The sequence below is a fragment of the Lissotriton helveticus genome, chromosome 12 (genome assembly GCF_964261635.1).
Source record: "Lissotriton helveticus chromosome 12, aLisHel1.1, whole genome shotgun sequence".
Lineage (NCBI taxonomy): Eukaryota > Metazoa > Chordata > Amphibia > Caudata > Salamandridae > Lissotriton > Lissotriton helveticus.
The window spans coordinates 108943325-108964527 of NC_136073.1; the positions used below are offsets into that span (position 1 = coordinate 108943325).

The window sequence follows — 21203 nt, forward strand, 5'->3', positions numbered from 1 at the left end:
CACCTTCCACGTTGTCCTCATTTCACCATTTCTCATTTTCCACTACTCCCTCTCAATATCCATGGGGCGTAACTCAGGCTCCTGCAGCCCCTGTGGTGTGGGGCCCCCCATGCTACAGGGGGCCCCCTCAGCAGAGCACTTCAGCAGGAGAGCTCCTGATAGAGTCCGGAGGGGGGCCCTCCATGTACCTTGCAGAGGGGGCCCCTGGAGTTTTGTTATGCCACTGCCATATCCCATGCCTCATTCTCGCTAAGAAATTGCGTTATTAGTTGTAAAGGATGTAAGTCCTTCCCAAGTAATAATTCTGCAATTTACCTTTTATTGGGAACCAAGTTTACCATTGTATCACTTGAATCTCTCAGGCTAACGAAGTAGAGCAGTCGAAGGTCTACTAGGGGAAGGTGGTGTGGGCCAGTAACCCCAGAATGCTGTTACACAACAACAACACTCAATAAATTATTGTCCAGCTGGTGTTTTTTCTTTTGAAAAAGAAAAACACTTTTATTACACATACACTACTAAACACTACACATTAAATTACAAATGAATAAAATCAGGTGATGGAAAGTGTTATGGTGACACCCTCTTATCATGTTACACCCCTAGTGGGTACTGATCCCCATAACCGCAATACCCCGCACCTATACTAGATGCAACATCACATTATAAGAGAGTGCTATTATCAATAAGGTAGGCCTACTGGCTTCATCAGGGTGTCATCCCATTAGTAAAAGCAGTTATGTAGTGTAACTCAACAGTGTAACACCATTGAGGAGAATAGGATATATACACCAGTATTCACTAGCATTCATTTTACTATATAAAATTGTACATTGTATAACATCAACTTTCAACAATAAAGTATTGAATTGAACAATGCAACATAAATAATGTGTGGAGAGTATTTCTTTTACTTTTATAAGACAACTACTACTGCAATCATAGGACCAACCACAAAGGGTCATTGCACTCAAGACTTCAAAAGCAAAAACATAGGCTCATAGAAAGCTTTGGAAAGTAACACAACTTCTCCTGTTGCATGAGTACAACCCTATAGGAGACATAGGGCTAGGCTTCAAAAACATTTTGGAGAGGGTGAGGGTGCTGCTGCACTTCCTGCAGCCCCCAAACCACTTGATTAACAAAGATGGCAGTGCTCCTGCCCAAACTGGGGTTACCACTGAGCACAATATGCAAATTAGGAGCCTAGTACAGGGGCTTATATGTGCCCTCATGCAGAAACAGGTAATATTTAATCTGCAGCTTCGACCACTTTTTGTTTACTTTGTGGCTTTACTTTGTGTTCTTATATTGTGTCCATGTGGCATCACAAAGCATTTTTAATTTCGAACCTTTTGTGGCCTCTGCCCCTCTAAGTGGGAACCTGGGATGTGCCTTTTTCAGGGGCAGCGCTGGAACCCCTCACGCTGCCCAGCTGACTCCCTGCTCACTCCCTGCTCATCCAATATGTCTTTTGGTGCTAGCGAGGGAGCCAGAAAGAGATTACTCCTGCCTGCATCCTTGCCTTGTGCATCCTGCTCCACTCAGACAAAGGCACGGGACCTACGCACGGCACACATTCGGGGGGGAGCGCAATGTCCCCCCTTCCTGTGTCTTCTTTGTTCCAGGGATGGGGTCCCTCAGCATTGTTGTGTTGGGCTCTTGAAGGTGGAGTCCCCAGGGTCAAAGTTGGCTTGGAGAGTGGGCCCCCACACACACACCATATGCCTATCAAAAATGTAATTATGTTGCTTTTCCAACACCCCCCCCCACCCACTGGGGCTGGATCTCCCTGAGAGAATGTTAAGGTCTGGCTGTTAAGTGCCACACGCTTTGTTCTTTGCCTGGTGAACCTAGGGGACTATGCTGTTTCCTAGGTCATGTAGAACCAATTTTTTGACGGAAGGTGGTATTTTGTTCATCATGGCATTTTCCAGCCACCAGGAACATCCTCTTCAAGCTCCAAGGCCTCTAAAGCTGATTTTCCTGGGGAACTTTGGGGCATATTATCAAGGGGGTTTATCTCCACTTTTTTGCCTTTAAAAGCCAAGAAAGCAGAGATAAAATTATCTCCCTATTACCTAGCTGTCGCTGACACCAGTTAGCGACAGCTAGTAGGAGATAGCGACCATCTTGGGCCCCGCTTTGCATGTCAGTGATATTTATCACTAATGACATGCAAAGTGGGCGTGCCAAGATGTTAGCGACTGGAAACAGTCGCTAACATCGCTATCTCCTATTACCAACTTTTGCAGATATTCGCGCTAAGCGCGAATATCTCCAAAAGCTAACACCTGCCCCTGAGCAGTTCTTAGCCATGTTATCCAATGGTAGGTGGATAACATGGCTAAGAGCATTAGCTCGGTAATGCATGAATATCGCTGACTTTTCAGCGATATTCATGCATTTCGGCCCATTTTTATCGCTTAGGAGATAAACCTTGATAATAGCAAGGTTCCTAAGCGATAAAAATCGCCGCAGCTCGGCGTTAAAAATATTGCCGCTGATCCAACATAGCGATAATTATCGCTAGAGTTTGGTAATATGCCCCTTTGTTTTTAAGGATCCCTACTCCAAATCTATACATTGCCTGTGCTACTTGGGCTCGCTTCTGCTTGGAGGGTGTCTTCCACAGCCTCTACACAGCCAGGAAGCAAACCACCATCCCTGACACACTCCTCAGGCTTTCAGGGTCCCCCCAGAAGGTCAATTCTCCCTACTGTTCAGGGGGCATAAGTGGACCAGCACCACTTGCCCTGGTTAGACCCATTCTAGTCCTAGGATAAGCTGGAGTTAAAGTAATTCAGTCCATCCTTGCAGTGCCATCCAGTGGCTGCTTCTTCTAGGTGGGCATTCATTTGCCATTGTCTCTCCCAGGTCTAATGTCTTCTCATCTGTCTCACCCGTGTGCAGGGGATTGTGGATGGAGGTAGGCAGTTATAGAAGACAGAGACCCTCGGCCTATCCTAGGGTGGCACATCATCACCCAAACCCCTGGTCAAACTCTCCTGCACAGCATATGGTGACTTCAGGTTGTCTTTGGAAAGAGTACCCATGAGAGCCTCGGCTCCCCTAGCTGACACATCTTCCTAATTCCTTCCCACAAAAACTTCAAAGGGGAGCCCCTTTTGTGTTAGCTTCAGAGGTCTGGCCCTCCTCCTTGCTTCTTTGGGCCTGCCAGGCACAGGTGCAGTGTGACAAGCTGATTAGCAGATGCAGATTTCCTTCCCACCCCTTCCTTTCATAGCTGGACAGTACAGTAATTAACTTGGACCAGTGAGTGGGGTATGTAGAAGCTGGGGTAAAGGACTGGAAACTGACTTTGAGCTGGGGAAATATGAAGAACTGTAAAGTGTCATGTGGAGTGTAGACATGATCTATGAGGCTATAAATCCACACTTAGGGTACATGTTTAGCCCTAGTTGGTCATTCACTGCACCTTGTAGGGCTAAGTTGGACAAAACGGTTGGGGTAAAGGCCTGGAAACTGATTGTGAGCTGGGGAAATATGAGGAACTGTACAGTGTCATGTGGAGTGCAGACATGATCTACGAGGCTATAAATCCACACTTGGGGTGCATGTTTACCCCTAGTTGGTACTTCACTGCACCTTTAGGGCTAAATTGGACAACACTGTAATTTAGGGCACATTTGGCCTATAAAGTCTAATGCACTACATTCCTTCAGTAAATACTACAGGCCAAAACTATGAATGCCTACTCATCTTGTAAGGCCTACCCGAGGTTAGCACCATCCCCTGAAGAGTCCCAACAGTGAAAAGTTACCTGTTTACAGATATCTCACTGAGCAAGAAGGTAGTCTCACACGTGCAGCCTGCCTACGTGGGTGCTCACGTATTCACATGTAACCTGCCCAGTGCCCCTTACCCTACCTGTGCAGCAATATCCTTGTCTTAAAAATGGACCCTGGCAATTAGGACTCTCAGTTCAATTACCATGGATTTGCTGTGAGTGAGCCTCAGGTAGTGAGATTCACACACAGTCAAAGTTCGAACACCAAGTAGTCAAATGCAAAACATCCAGGTGGACTAAATGGGAGGACCACAATTGACTCTGTCTCCCTCTCCCTAAGTCCCTCTTCCTACATTACCTCTCCCGATGTATCTATTTGTCATTCTCCCTACTCCTTCTTTTTGTCCCCGTTTCCCTTTTCCACTCTCTTTAAGATTCTATCTGCCTCTCTTCCCTACTACCCTCTCTCAATACTCCAGTTTCACTTCAGCTGATACACCTATGCCCACTTCGACAACCGCCCACCACTGTTCTCTATATCCTTATTCTCAGCTACTGAGATCCCCATTTCCCTCCTTCAACCCATCTCTCTATTTCTCCTTTCTCCACTCTTGTTCACTAACCACCCCTTACTCCATTCTGCTCCACTTAAAACTGGCTACACAAATATGTACTGTTCAACTATGTATGTATGTATATGGTATTTCCATAGTGTAAACTTAACTTGAACCTAATCAATAGGCAGCGGAGTACTGAAGAGGGTCAAAGACAAGTGAAAACTCAACAAGTGTTAGGAGAGGTATCTGGGTTAAGGGTAGGTATTGCATTGTGTTGTAATGTTCTTTAAAGAGGTGAGTCTTCAACTTGTTCCTAAACTTGAGCTATGTTGTGACGGCCCTGATGGATACAGGGATGTTATTCCAGATCCTGGGTGCATAGATTGCAGAGGCCTGCTACCTTGCTTTTTTTTTACACTTCGTAGTCTGAAGAATGATGGTTTACTGGCTCTGGGTGTGCCGAGAAGAGCTAGAGATAGCGAGAATCTTTGCAAAATAAGCTGGGGTGCTGATAGGTCATGACAGGCTTGTAAATGAAGCAGCTGGGTTTTAAGGTGGTGTGGGCTGGCAAGGGGAGCTGATAGAGTTCCATTAGGATGGAGGTGATGTGATCATATTTCTTCAGGTCCTGGATCTGACGTGCTGTGGTGTGTAGAATGTCTTTAGGGGTGCAAGTGTGGAATATTGGTGACCAAGTAGCAGGGTATTGTTGCTGCCTAGATGCGAGAATACAGGGCTTTGAACAGCAATTATGATGTTGCTTTTTCAAAGAAACAGTGTTACTTTCTTTAGAAGAGAGAGCTGTTACCAGGCAGGTTTTTTGGCAGTGTGTCCCTTGAGGGACAGGTTGGTGTTCAAGTTGAATCCATGTTACTTGGCAATGCAGGAAAGTTGGGGTTGAAGCAGTCATTGAGCCAGGTTTGTACTATTTCTTTGTTGTTGTTCTTAACACATTTTAGAGTTTCTGTCCTAGTTGAGTTGAGCTTCAGGTAGGTGCTGGACATCCAGGTCTGGATAATGTGCGGGTAGTGTTTGAGGTGTTGGATGTCTTACACGTAGAAGACTTTCCGGTAGAGTTGTGTATCATCAGAGCACCATCTAGGTCCATGAAGAGGTTGAAGATGACAAGAGACCGTATGGAGGGCTGGGGGTGGGGGGAGGGGGAGAGGGGCTCTGCATATGATAGAGATCTTTTGGCACCAGGAGGACCTATGTATAAAAATGGAGAAGAACCAGTGAAGGACACTGCCTGTGAATCCCATTCGAGACTCCAAGATGTATATGAGGGTAGGATGTTTGACTGTGTTGAAGGCAGCTGAGATGTTCAGCAAAATCAGGTGGGAGGTGTCCCCTTCATCTGTGGTGAAGACAGCATCATCTATGAAGAGTAAGGTAGCAGTCTTTGTGCTGCAGCGTCTGAAACCAAGCTAGTAGTCATGCAGGAGATGGTAAGCACTGATGTGATCTTGGATATGAACATAGGATCTTTCTTATTTTGCCTATGACTGCTAGGTGAGTAAGGTGCCAGTAGTTGGCATGGCCATCAAAGTCTAATGAAGGTTTCCTTAGGAGTGCAATGATCTGGCCTGTCTTGAGAGTGTCTGGAAAGATGCCTTCTGAGTGGAGGCATTGATAGTGGTGGGTAGAGGTGAGAGATTATCTTCAGAGTGTGCTTTAATGAAGGACAAGGATAAGACATCATCTTCATCAGAAGTGGTTTTGAGGGATTTCAATATGACAGCAAGATCTGTGAGAGAGAGAACTTTAAAGGTGGTCCAATACGGGATTCTATGGGAAGGAGCGGGTGTAAGACATGCTGCAGGCTTGGTGTTGTCAATGTATTGTCAGATCTTTTGTATCATTGCACTTATCTGTGGAGTGAAGAGTAGGTCTGGCATAAGATTGATGCAGTCCTTGATTGTCTTGAAAAGTATTCTGCTTCTGGTGGTGGCTTCACTGATGGTGCTGGTGTTATGCTTTGCTTTGGCTGTGATGAGCTGTCTGCATTTTGTATGGAGGGAGTTCAGTATCATGAGGTCATCAGGAGTTTGGCATGTCTTCCCTTTTCTTTCCTGTCTGTGGATGGTTTGTATATTGTCAACAAGGTCTTTATAATACCAGGGTGCTGAAGGCTTTGGATTGCACTTGTGTGTTTTAATTTGGGTAGTGATTTTCACATAGTTTTCCAAACTAAAGTGTTGAATTGTTTAAAAGGGTGTTGGTGCCAAATGTGAGTTGACAGAGTGAGAGAAGTATTCATGCATTAGTTTATATATAAAGAAGTCTTCAAAGGATCTGAAGGCTTGATCTTCTAGGGTGTTGACCTTGGTTTGGTGGTAGGATGCTGAGCATGGAGATAGGGATGGCAAAGCAGTAATCCGAGTCCAGGTGTATAGGAGGTTTGCAGTGAATGAATTGAAGTGGTATGCTGTAATTTCAAATGTCTGGTGTTTGGGCAGATATATGGACAATATAATAATATCTCCTACAAAAACATTATCTGAGATAAATATTATCTCTTAATTATCCTTTGCAAAATTATTGCCCCCTTGGGTGTAGATTTTCAATAACTTCATCCTTTAATTAAAACAAATGTCTTGGTAATTTTAATTTGACAAGACCGCGCCCAATTATTTTTTCAATATCAATTTTAAGGCGACTGTAATAAGGTTTTACTCAAAATTGAAGTTAGCCATTAACCTGAGTGTCAGCAAGGTAGAAAGAATCAAAAAACATTGCTACTTGAACAGATCTTTGGTAAAGGTGTGGCGTTAGCTCCTTGCTCTCGGTCACATAACTTCACCCAATCGGACAACATTCCTGAGGAACATGTTTATGCCTGATTATATTTTGACCATTATATTCTGGTGCCACACCAGCTGAAGTATATTTGGGGTGCACTAGTTGATTACTGCTGTTCACGCTATTGTTGTCCCTGTGCTTTAGATATTGTTACTGGCATTTGCCAAACCATGTTCTCAGTTTGTGTCCTGGACTCTCCATCAGTATCTATGGTTTAGTATTCAAAGCTAACTGCAGAAGTAATTGGTGGTTTGAATCTCGGTACTGCCCACCTCAGATATTATTCAGCAAATGTGCAGCACACTGAACCACTAATACCTTAACATTCGCCTAAACGCTTAAAGATAGACACAAAACTGAACATAAAAGAATGCCAGAAGACCCCAACATTTGCAGAAACAGCATTCCTAAGGCACTACTTTTACATAGGCAAATGTCTGTCATCACTGGAAAATATAAACTGTGTTTGGGATATCCAAAGTCTCCGCCAATGTAACTTCAGCCTCTAGTAACTTGTCTCTGGACCAGTCAAATTAAGGTTAATTTGTTGCAAGGAGTGGTAACCCAATATAGCACCACAGTTTCAGGTTCTCTGTGTGTCAAGGTAGCTCACTTGGATTAGATTATTGCTACAGGGAACAGGGTAGCAAGCCTCCCTCCCCCCCCCCAGAGAAATGGACTGCCCTTTGGGGTCATGGAGCTTATTCACAGTGCCTACCATCTACCACAAACCAGTATCTTTGGACAGGCCAGTGGCAACGTTTCATTGTTGCTAGCATAGTTAGTCTTTGTGGGCTCATATCTCAGAATGAACTCTCACAATCAAAAGATTTAGGGGCTACGGGGGTCTCAAGATGGGAGGAAAGAAGTAAGGCCAAATCAATGTATACTCAAAACACACTTCCTCACTCAAATCTCACCCTAGGAAATGACACCACATAATCTATGCTCTCCTCCTAGCACCATCACTCTACTATCTAACCTCATCACTAACATATTTGCTTCCTGAAATTTCAGAAATGCACCCAACACCATATTCAATAGTCCTCTGCTACACCAGACTGTACAATCTCCTGCCATTCATACAGACCAGATTGATTTTTTTTCTCCCAACTCCACTATCAGGACTGTTTTCCATTCTTTGCCCTGCTATTCCAACATGTGCCACCTCAGCCCCACCTGCAAGCCCCACTTGCTTTGTAACTTGGTTTTCTATCTTGCCTCCCCCTCTCGCCAGTTGTTCTTTCTTCCGTTTCCTGATGTTTCCCAGTCTTGTTCTACCACTCTACTCACAGGCATGCCCCAAGGGCCTGTCCGGGCATAAAAGGAGTCCTCTCCATATGCCTCCTCACCTAGAATTCTTATAGTCTTCTGTAGGTTCTTCTATGATGTGGACGTTGATGATGACAATCAGTCATTCTACTCTTTTGCCCTTACTATGTTGCTAAGCTGCGATAATGTCCATAGCATCAAAACCCTCAGACAATACGTGACACTTCGCAATGTAAAAAAAAAACCTACTGCAATCTTCATGTTCAAAATGCACCACCACTTCCCATCACCTCTCCTGAACACCTTCGAACTTGACTAGAAACGTAGGGGTAACATTCAGCTCTAACATAAGTCTTGAATCATTCTTTGCTACAACCACCCCAGCTGTCCACTCAGGTTTCAGCTGCTTACTATTAAAACAAAGTCTGTCACAATCTTACATTACAAACAACCAAATCCTTGGTTAATTCATTAATATTCAGCAAACTGGGCTATTGCACATTTTATAGTTTTTTCCAAACATACACAGCCCAGAAGGCCAGCCAATAAGAAAGCTAAAAGCATAACAAAGAAATGCATAAACAAAAGCAAATACTTGCACATCTGGCCCACCCCCCCATCCCACATTTTTGCAAGTCCAGCAGCAAGATCACCTAGTCCATTCCCTGTTGATCCCATCCTATTCCATAAACAGATTAATTTCATCATTCACTAGTTGTGGTACAGAGCAGACAGTTTCCAAACACAGTGCCCCTGTAGTCCTCCCACTCTTGCCATAATTAAGGGTGCATTTTTGGACAGCCCTGGGCCTTATTTACTGCCACCTCCAAACCCATACAGTAATCCAGGCCTCTTTTCAACATCGCCAAGGACGGGGGGTGTGGGGTTCCACTCTTGCTATGTCTGTCTTTGTCAGAGTCAGGCCCAGGAACAACAAGGCCAACATGTAGCGATCACCTCCCAATATATCAGTGATGTGAAGGAGAGTGAATTTCGGGTCCACCCACCCAAATAGAATGTCACCCACCTCCAGAAGCAATCGAGAGCAGGGCAGCCCCATGCTGTATGCAAAAATGTGGCATCCGCCGCATCACGGCGAAGACAGGTTGGGTAGGCAATCACACTCATCCGCCACAGCTGGTGATGGGTGAAATATACCCTGTGGAGATATTTGAGCTGGATCAGCCGAAGCCTGGATGTAATGGCCGTAGTCCTGGGCGCCCCAGAGCCTCAGTCCAATCCTCATCTTCCATAGACCCTACATCCTCCTCCCATGCCAATCGGAGAGCAATGCACGGGTCCGAGCGATTGGAAATGAGCGTCTGGTAAATTTTTACAGTCTTGTATTCTCCTAGATCTCCCATAGTAAGATTTCCCTCAAAAGGGTTACATTCGGGAGTGTCAGGCAGAGCAACAAAATATGGAGTTAGTGCGTGATGGAGCTGTAAGTAGCGATTAAATTGGCTAAGATGGAGTTGGTATTCTGCCTGCAAGGTCTAAAAGGATTTGAGGACCGTACCACTCATGATGTCACCCATAGTGGAGATTCCTATAAGATCTCATCCCCTGAAACTCCCGAGCGCAGCCCCGCCACAGCAGCATCCACTGTGTCAGCCTCCTCTACCTCCCTATCCATCGGAGTGGTGGCCTCCATTGAGTCACAACTATTTATTTGCTGGAGGAAGACCACTACAGTCATCCACACCACATAGGTATGAAATGAGAGGAGTGTCCCCTATCGCCCTTTTTCTGAGGCATAAGTGGGGTTGCCTTGGTTATCATACCACCAATCATTAATGCCTAGAAGATGCAACGCATGATAATATGACCCAATATTAACCCCTGGCGGAGCGGGAATATGCGGAGGTCCATGGAGTTGGGAACAAACTCCGTAAAACTCCACTATGCTCCGCACCGCCAAATTAACACTTACCTGTACTGCGGCGTCCCTGGGCTGCCCTCCTCCTCTTCCTCATCGTCTCTCTCACTTGGTTTGATCATCTCGCGAAAACTACAGTTTTTGCGAGAAGATCGACCCAAGTAGGAGAGAAACGGCTTTGGACGGATTTGAGCTCGCTGAACGCAATGCTTATTTTAATATTAGGCAAATCAACAGTACAAACCGGCCTACCGGACCATAAAACAGACTGACATTCAGCCAGAAAACCAGCCCGTATTCTGACCTGTCAGACCAGCCCATCTGGCACTGAAAGGTTGCCCTATCGGCCAGTCCGACCCTGATTTAACCTGCCCAGAAAAAGGACATACCTCTAGATAAATGCAACTAGAAGGGTGGTTATGCACTCACCCTGGTGTATAAAGCCATCCACACCTGTACCCTCTTTACCTCCATCAATTTGTAACCTGATAGTCTCATGTAATTGATCACCACTTAACCTTTTAGCCATTGGCTTAATGCCCCAATTGCCCTGATTTAAACAGGCAACTATTATTCAATGTTCAATCTTCTCTGACGCCACGTTTGTGTGTGGTTTTATTTTTGACTCTAATAATATCAATAACGTAATTTGTAATCTAAACCTTTTTAAGTTACACTTTTTAAGGTAATCCTTTCTTTGGACTCAAAGGGAAAAGAGGTATGTACAATTCGACGTTTTCAGCCAATGACAAATACGTTTTATGAAGAAATTTAAAGTACCTTTAACAAAGAACAACAAAGAGTGGAACTTGAAATTAGGAAAGAGAAAGAGAATACACGTGATGTTCTCTTGGAAGGGAGAAAAGATTGCATGCGTTCTTTAATTACACTGGTTTATGTTGTTTAAACACACACACACACACACACACACACACACCCATTACGGAAACAAACTGTTCTTGTACTAGTTATTAGGGATGCTCTAAAAACACATACATTTAGTAAGTAAGTACACGCAGACGGAAAAATAGAATAATTGTGGAAATGTGCACAATCTGAAGATTGTTTTACTTTTGTGAAGTTATGTTCAGTATTTCATGCTACACAGCGTACTAGACCGTGCACAAAGGGCTGAATAACCGAAGGACCACAAGCCCTGCTTGTTTAAAGTTTGATTGGTCAGGCGTGGAGGTCAGAGGGCTCTGCAGCCTTGTCTTCAGAGGGCCAAGACTACATTAAAAGGATGTGATTTGTACCGCTCTAGACTAGAGTGTATCACCTCCTGGGTTCTCCACTCTAACCTCTTCTCACCGACTCTCCAGTAGTTCATTCTACACCCTCCCATTCCATTATTTTCAATTATTACCATCCCGAATTTTTGCTTATTCCATAACCCGTTCCCCTACCTCCCTCCTCTGCCATTCTCACCCCTTCTCACGTCCCCATCTCCCACGCGCCATTCTCCACCTCCCACTTAAGTCCGCTCAACACCGCACCCCCTTCCTAGAAATAGAAGAAAGACTCGCTTCTTACCTGCCATTTTGGCTCCTTGGGTTGGTCAACCCCAGACGGCCAGCTGCCGGTGTAGCTGTCCCTCTAGGCACTACCCTGTGAAGGTGCACTAAGGGAGGCCCTGGTGACAGCACAATGCCCAGGCTGGAGGTGAGCAGAGTGAGGGCACAATGCCAGGGGCTGGGGGCGGTGCGGGAAGTGCAGAGAGCCCGGGGGCAACATTTAAAGAAGACAGCAGGAACCTGGAATGGACTTAAGCCCTTCCTTCCACCACTTTGAATTTTAATGCCATTTCCAAACGGAAACTGTGTCCTTGTGCCCTATGTTGAGCGCACTTCCTGGTGAAAGGGTGCCTCATCTCGAGCTTAGTAGATTGGACGGCAGTGATTGGACAACGTATGCCCTCGTCTCTCAAACCAAAAGCTCAGCAGGTTTAAGGAATGGATGTGTGACTGAAAAAAAGGATGCAAGTACCACGTTCCTGCTGTCAACATCATGAGTGATTGCTTACTCGTGTATCACACTGGAGATGACGCATTTCCATGTGTCCTTTCCAAGTAACCTTCTTCGTACTGTGTTAACCCCTGTGAGTTAAACTGCAATATGTCTGTACCACTAACACTGAGGATCGAACATTGTTGCCTGGGCCAGCTATGGGAGTTCTACAAACTCAGCCAGGCCAAGGGAAGGGATGAGGTGGGATTCTGACAGGTTAAGGGAGTTTTAAAGATGGGTGGCTTTCCTTGTGAACCACTCTATTGGTGACGCGGCACAGAGGTCGTGTAACTCACCCACTCCTTTGGCTAGAGCGAGAGCCAGTGATAACACATCCTGTAAACGGTCTCTGAAGGCTTCTATCAGCATTACTGCTCCAGCTGTCAGACACCGTCAGAGATCGGGTTCCAGAACTGTAAGAATGGCTTCCTCTGTGTGATGTCTGATAAGGGGAAGGAACGCTGCACAGCAGCACTTCCGGCCCGACATCAGAAACATGAAGCACTGGAGTAGCAGAAACCCTCTTGGTTCGAAACTGTAGTGAACCAAGAAAGAGTTCTTTTTGTGACTTACAATTTATAGGCGCCATTCCCATCTGGGGCCATCTAAGCCTTTCCTGATTTCGAGGTAAATATGACGAGTACTACTGAGTTAAACAACACCTGTTATTTACAGCGCTGACTGTCGTATTAAACGAGCATTGGCAAAGCTAATAGGTGGTCGCCAGCCTTTTGGCAATTCTTGCTTTGTTTTACCATAGTTTTTTGCAAAACGTTATTGTTTGCGAAGCAGCAGGGCCCTCTAGAATCTGAACAAAAACATTGCCCAAAGGCAAAAAAATTGTTTTGGTCTAAAAAAACACACACATTTCCATAGATTTCAGAAGCACTGAAGGGAACTAATTTGTGTGTTGATGTGCTCCGTTTGAAGGGTATCAAGTCATAACCCATAGATAATGGTTGAATAGGCGAAGTGGACTGACACATTGCCTCTTGATGCATGCTGGCCAGAACAAAAATGTGAACGATACAGCCACAAACTAATGGGTTAAGTCTGGCTGAAACCCCTTATTAGAAACTATGTTATACACATACGTTTATTAAAATAAAATAGTATTGGCTAACACAGACTTTAAAAAACGTCAATCAGTCTGGAATTGGCTTCTTCCAAAAGAAAGAATAAAAAAAAAGGGAAGAAAGAAGGAACGAAGGAAAAAAAGAGGAAAGAAAGTAGGAAAGAAGGAGGAGCAAAGCAAGGAAAGAAAGAAAAGAAAAGAAAGAAAGAAAGAGACAAGAACTGATAAAACTGGAATGTGCTCTGTGCTCTCATTTGGTAGCTCTACAAATAAAGTCAATAATAAAGTAATGATAAAGTAAAAACAAAAAACACTGCACTAAAGGGAACTACCTTGTGTGTGGATGTGCTCTTTGTGAAAGGGATGAATGCAGTCACTTAAAGGGAAGCTAGTCAGTGGCCAAAGTAGGCTGACCCATTGTCCCGTGCTGTAGGCGGTACTGGGCAGAAACGAAATGCGAGTGACACAAGAACAGACCAATGGATAAAGAGATGTGTCTGAGAGTCGATAGCTCGATTTTCTTTTTAAATAAGGAACAATTTCTTAAGCAAAATAAAACTATTGCCTGAGTAGAAAGACATAGATATATGAATTAAATAAACTCATGTTTTTGATGGTATCAAGAAAGCCTTCACCAAGACAGTGTTTTATGTGAAGCTATCAAATTGATTTTTTAATATAAAATTTGGAGGTGAGCCTAGAGAGAACTAGTCATTGGCTGGAGGAAGGACAGTGACTGCATGGAAGCAGATCTGTACGGGAATAGGATATATATCAAGTCAAGTAAAAAAACAAAAGTTTATTTAGACCATTGATATATAAACCACAGTTCATCATATAAAAATCTACATCTCACAAATTCATATTCTTACCAATTAAAAGTTATAATGTCCTAAAAACAACATTTATACAGTTTAAAATCAAGAATTCATTTGGATTTTGAGCTACTAGATACTTTTAATCCTCCACCCTTCCAGAGAACTTATACACACCCTGCATGTATTTCCCGATAGCTATCGCGGTATCTAGATTTTCCATATCAACTAGTAGTTCTCGTGCTTGTGAACGCTCCTTAACATCATATTTTAAAAATAGCGGGCGCAGAAACTGTTTACGTAAATTAAAAAATATATGACAATCCAATAAAATGTGCAAAATATTACATTTCATGTCTAATTTGCAAACACATTTATCATCTGAGTGCGTTAAGGCATTTTTTATTGCACTATTAGCGAATATCGGGTTAATACCTATTCTTAGCTTAAAGACTTCTATTCTTAGCCAACGGTTCGGTAGTAAATCTATGTAAGGAAAGGTTACATCTTTCTCCCAACCTGAGCTCATACATTTTACAGAGTCTTTCTTTTTCAAGTACTCTTGGTCTGTTACCATAGAGATCTCTTTACCCTGCACTTTGAGTACACTCTTTATTACATTTATTTGGAGTGACCCTGGGTCAATATTCACATATAGGTGGTCAGAAATGGCCAGGAGTTTCCTTCTCGTTTCCTTAACCCATTTTAACTCACTGGTCTGAATTTCTTTCATGCACCATTGCGACACCTTTGTAATTTCCCCAACCGATTCCAGAATCTGAGGAGATTCTGCTGCACCTGTACATTCCATGCGGTTAGGCCTAGTTCCAGTCCAACTGCCTGGACCATTACCGACCCAGGAAGAGACAGTAGAGATTTTAAACATTTCCCCTCCTCTTTGTCCCATGAGCTTTTTCCGTCAATGCAGAGTATTTCCGCTCCATATTGGAATTGGGGTGGAATCATGGCCTTAAAGGCTGTCAATAGAGGTTTGTGAGACATATCACCATAACTGTGGTTAAATCTTTTCAGCCCACATACCGCTAAATGTGTTTTCAATTTCTGTGCTTCCAAGTGTGAGCCCCACTGCAGAGACCTCGTAAACCATATTCCGAGGTATTTGTATTCGCTTACAGTATCCAGCTTGGTTTGGCCCAAGTACCAGCTAAACTTCGTCCTCTTCTTACCAAAGCACAACATTTTTGTTTTGTCCATATTTACTGTAAGTCGTTTTGTAGTGCAATAATCATTGAATACATTTAGCTTCCTCTGAAGCCCCACCTCTGTTTGATCCATTATTACAAGATCTTCAGCATACAGCAGACAAGACAGATGCCTACCATTTATTTTTGGGCTTGCACCTCGGGCCGTACTCAAGAGAAGCGGCAAGTCTGCTAAAAATATGGCAAAAAGTAGCGGGGCCAAAACGCAGCCTTGCCTCAACCCATTATTTATTCCTATTTCCCTTGTAAGGCCGCCAGAGGTATCTTTAATTACCTGTGCCCAATTTTGGCTGTGTAATTCCTGAATTACCCACAGGAGATCGGCAGGGACCTCGTATTTTCTCAGTGTCTCCCACAAACAGTCCCTATCCACCAAATCAAAAGCAGCGCGAAAGTCCAGAAAGCAACAAAACAATTTACCCTGCTGCTCCATGGACTTCCTCGCTACGACCCATAATGCGAAGGAGTGATCAATGGTGGAATGTCCTTCCTTAAAGCCACCCTGCTCTATTGGAACTATTGACTGCCGCTCTGCCCACTCTTTTAAGCTGCCGAGGATTATGTTTGAGAAGACCTTTTCCCCAATATCCAATAAGTTGATCAACCTATAATTTTTGGGGTCCTTTTTTTCTCCTTTTTTCTGCAAGGGTCTAATTGTGGCCCCTCTCCAGGATTTAGGGAAGTGGCCTGAATCCAGAATTGCTATAAACATATGGGATAAGAATCCTGCCCACCAATCTATCTGAATTTTAATTAAGACGGCGGGAAGATTATCGGGGCCTGCTGCACGTGATAAATTCAACTTCTTAATTACACCTTTTACTTTCTCTACACACTTTCTTTACTTTTGCTTTCTTGGTTAAACCACCTAGGCTTTCCTTTGCTGGGCTGTATTTTTACATTTGTCTGGCTTGTATGGGGGCGCACAGGAAAGAAGTCCAAGAAAAACTGTCAATTTTGAGTATAGGAAAAAATTCCTTTATTCTGTGTTATTCATTCTTTTAAAAACAGTCACAGTTCGATTGTGTTGCAAATCGAACTGTGACTGTTTTTAAAAGAATTAATAATACAGAATAAAGGAATTTTTTCATATACTCAAAATTGACAGTTTTTCTTGGACCTCTTTCCTGTGCGCCCCCATACAAGCCAAACAAATTACCTGTGATCTGGATAGCACAGCGACGTCAATTAGCAGCTGACGTCGAGGGCGGCTGCACAGAAATTCATAAACTTTTTGGAACTGGGTTTTAGGTGCGGCATTGTAAGGTCCACTGCTACAATTCTTGTGCATTTCTGTATTTTTACATTTGCCTGTTTCTTATCTTTTAGGTACACTCTAAGACACGTCACTGATTGTATTATTATATCCTCATACCACTCTACCTGGTGACCATCGAGCCTATCCTTCAGTAAGTTTTGTTGAAAGCATGCCAGTTTCTCTACATACTCGTCTGTCAGTTTCGTAGTCAAACGCTTGGGATATTCCACATTTTGGGGGATCACCCTTCCACAAGTACTTACTGCCCCTCCTATAATTTCACAAAACAAGGCATTATGATCACTGTCCCTAGGTTTAATTACTTGGAACTTTTTTACCAGTACAAAGTTCCAGGCCTGGATAAAGATATAGTCTATGGGGCATTGTTGATTTCCTACTCTAAAGGTCTGCGATGCAGGGCGGTCAGAATCCATCCTGCCATTTAAGCATATTAGACCTTTAGACCCCAAGAACTTCCCAAGGGCTTCATCCTAACTGGAGGTTAGACACAGTGGGAAATCTGCTGGTCCTATATTATAGGCACTCAGCATATCCTCAAACCGACAATCTATCCTTCCAAAATGTAACTTGTGGTAGTAGTCTACCATTATCCCCAGAGTGGCCTTCCCATACTTTTCTATTAGGTCAATTATATCCTTCTTAAAAAGGCCTAATTCCATATAATATTCTTTTTGAGATCCCCATTGAATGTATACATTTATAACAATCAAATGGGCTTCCTTCCCTTCAACGCCCTGGTGACATAACTTACAAACCAACAGCCATTTACATAAAGCGTTAAGTAGTTTGGTCTCTTTCACAAGCCTAGTTGAGGCCAGAGTCATAATGCCCCCTGAGGGGCGCCCACATTTTTTCTTTTTACTGGCTGGTTTGTGGAATTGAACAAACCCTTCAACTACCTGAGTGTCACCGCATAGCCATGTCTCCTGTAGAAAGATAATATCAACATACTTTGCAACCTGTTTTAAGCCATCTGCCTTTGTTGCTCCTCCTAATCCATTTATATTCCATGAGATCAGTTTCAGGCTATGCGGCAACTCGGTAACCTAGTCGATCTCAATGAGGCACCCTGACTCGCTCAAACCCCATGAGCAAGCACTATTATCCAAGCCCCAGCTACCCCAGACGTTACTAGGCTTCGGGTTCTCTACAGCTATGGTGATGTTAGCCTTCTCCCCCCGACCCCTAGTTTCCCACCTCACCTGTCTTTCCCCCAAACCTGCGTGAAATCTCAGAAAGCCACCATCTTGCTGTTTCCATACTTCTACTTCATCTTCCGGAATTACCCTTATACCTTCTTTTAGGATTTCTTTATCAGCTTTCTGAATTACCGCTTTTAACGAGCCCTGAGTAAACTAGGACCTTTGTATATTCGGCACCATTCTTATCCCTGCCGAACCCTACCTGTCTCAGGTCCTTTGTGGCAATTTCTTTCAAGGACCGACATTTTGCAAACAAATGTAATAGGATAGGAAATATTTAGTGGGACTACCTTTCCCTGTTTTTTCATTCCATACCCTTCCTCCTTGGGTTTCAAGTAGATCCACATTGTATTATTGTTACTTTTATATGAGGTTTTTAAATCCCAATCGCCTCTTCCCTCCTGTACCTTTGTTCTAGGGAATCTGTCTACTAAGCTACCTTGCACAGCTAAACTTCTTTGGGGTTCTTTCTCTCCTGTCTTTTTACCGGTAGTTTTGGTGATCCCCACATCCCTAGGGGGTCTATTCGTATCTCTTCGTGGTGCCCTTTTCCTTTCAACTTTGGCCCCAGCACCTGCAGGCCCGAGTTGCCTTGCAGTTTCCCTTATTTCTCTTCCCTTATTTTTCCGCCGGGCATTTTCTTTACTTATTACCTTAGCCTGTCTTTCCTTGATCTTTGCTTTATTTCGGACCCTCTGACTTCCCTGGGCATAGGGAAGGCCTTTATAGGAGCTCCTAAAGTTCTGATATTTAAAAGAATCTCCCCGCCTCCTTACCAACATTGGCCATCTTGAAATATAAACATCATTCTGGGAACCACCCTCTACTGTTTGCTCTATGTTCCCTTCGATCTGGCCCTCTGTCTCTGAGTCATGTACTGATCTGACCATTGTGGGCATCAGTCCCCTTATCCCCTGTAATTCCTCTATCATTTTCTTGAACTGTGTTTCATGGTTGTTTAACAAGGTATTATTTAACACAGACACCTCTAACAGACCTTGCAGCATTTTTTGTAACATCAACATAATATCTAGCTTTGAGGCAGAGGATGAAGTTGTAATGTCCATGCCCAGTGTACCATTCCGTAGTATTTCGTTTAGGGAGTCTAAGGGTTTTGGATTTTGGTTTTCTACTTGCTCCAAACTTCTGTCAACTAGTTTTTGCCGCAGGGTTTGACATATTGGAGCTATCCCCCACCTCTTTGGACCCAAATCCTACCGAACCTTCCTCCTCAACTCTTAATGAGGAAAAGATTCTCGGAGAGGATGAAAGTCTTGGTTCACTGGGCAGGATCCTGCGGCTTGGGTCACTCTGAATAAAGGAGGAATCAACAATCTCCACGACGTCTTCTATACTTAGTATCTCCTTATTAGTCTCAGGGACTTGGGCTTGGGCATGTCCTTTTCCTGGTGTGAGTGTTCTCTTAAAATGCTTCCCCACAAAGTCTTTAATAGATTTGGACACTAAGCCTCCATCTTTCTCACAACTTTGTAGTTTACTCTCAATATTAGCCTTCTTGGCAGTTCTTTTCCTCTCCTTTTTATCATTTACCCCGGGAGAAACCGTTATAGCCTCATCAGGTCCTTCTGCGACTACTGTCACGTCGAACTCATCAACTTTTTCCAGATGGTCTAGGCATATTTCCTTTGGCTTTGCCTTTCTTGGGGCCATATCCAGACGTCTCGCCTGTTCCGTGGGTTTTATCAGGGTTTTACCAAGCAAAGTGGCCTTTCCCCCAAGCAGCTGGGGGTCCTCCAAACTGTTTAGGCTTTTCCTCCCACCCTTCTTCTTAAGCTTACTTTGTATTTACTTGCGCACTAATCCAAATGATTTTAAAATTTAATATAACATATAAAACTATACCACTTAACTCCCTGTGTGCCGACTCGCTGTCTGTGGCTGACCAAGGTTTTCTTCTGTGGGCTGCCTTAAACCTGCCCAGTACCCATGGGGGCCCCTATATCGAGCGTCTCCCCGGGGTTATTTGACTTCCTTATCACAGTTCAGAGGAGAGCAAATTATTAATGCTCTCTTATTATCCGCTCCACACCCCTGCCTGGCCCGACTTGCACCAACCAAGGACCTAGGACAGGGGGGAGCGGGGCCTCCGTGCGCTATAGCGTCTCTTCGCTAATATATAAAAAAAAACAATAGAAAGAAAGAAGAAGCCTCCGTACGCCCCTTTCCTCTGTACTCCCGGACCAGCCCGAGTTGGCGTTTTTCCACACGATTCCCCCGTGGGGGTGGAAACGGGGGGAGGAGAACTGGACTTGGTGCGGTTTATTTTCGCCGGAATACAGCTCGGTAACACAGCCTCTCCGCGACTCGGCTTGTCTTTCTGCCTCCGTCGGGCTTCCGCTTGCTTGCTTCCGCGTCACGTTCCACGAGCGTACGTCTGCCGTCTGCCGTCACTCGTCACTCGTCAGCCACAACCACAGCTTGCAACTCAGGGAGCGGGCCCATCACATTAGACCAGTCTGTGGAGGCCTGTCAGGTGGGGGTAGGACAGTTCTAACATTATAAGGGAATCCGCAGAATAGCCAAGAAGCTATGGGGGACAGTTGCATAGGACCCACTTAAATATTCTATGTTAGGGATCATATTTACTAATTTCTGAAGCAACATAGGGTGGGAAGCAAAGTTGCTGCCCATGTTGGTTAAAAGGGAGAGCGCCCAAATTCTCCACTTTCACAAAGATATGGAGTATTTCTGATATCTCCTTGTATTGCTGCACTGTGTGCTGCTTAGCGCCATAGCAGGCACCCTGGCACTATAGTGCCAGTGTGCCTGTGTTGCAGGCAGGATTGCTTATGTGCATGAAGGGATACCTTCCGTACCAAAAACAATCCTTAGATGCCTTATCCTTTTTCGATGTGTGCTCCAGAATGCACTACATATAGAAAGAGAAAGTAACAAGAAGAAATATACCTATTTCTCTTCATTACAAAGGGTCGGGCGTAGCACTTTGAGACATTCCCAGGTTTACTAGTTTTAGTAAATCTGGGATTGAGCCAAAATCCATGGGTGGATGCATGGGAATGCCCATGCTCCACTTATTGAACACCTCCAAGCTTCAAATGTAATGTAGGAGCTGAAGCAGCTGTGTTGCGTTACATTCCTATATCAAATCACACAAGGTGGCGCCAATAGCCCCTAACATGGCTCTGTAACTCTTACTGATGTCTTGGTGTTGTCCTTGCATCAACTTGAGCTACACAAGGACAACGAACGGCTTCATAAATATGGGCCTATTTCTATAAACGGATCAGGACAGGGGAGTATCCAAGAATTAAATGCCGCTTAGGACGAGACAGAAGTGGGAAGTGGACTGTGCTTTAGAG

General features: G+C 44.1%; 1 protein-coding gene across 1 annotated transcript in view; it reads right to left on the minus strand.

Annotated features, from left to right (window-relative positions):
- The window catches only part of LOC144798254 (uncharacterized), an 89775-nt gene extending 77714 nt beyond the window's left edge, over positions 1–12061 (minus strand). Inside the window, exon 1 of the mRNA XM_078669013.1 lies at positions 11795–12061. Coding sequence (XP_078525139.1) covers positions 11795–11801 — 7 coding nt within the window. The 5' untranslated portion in view covers positions 11802–12061. The remainder of the gene's footprint in view (positions 1–11794) is intronic.
- Positions 12062–21203: the final 9142 nt, after the last annotated feature.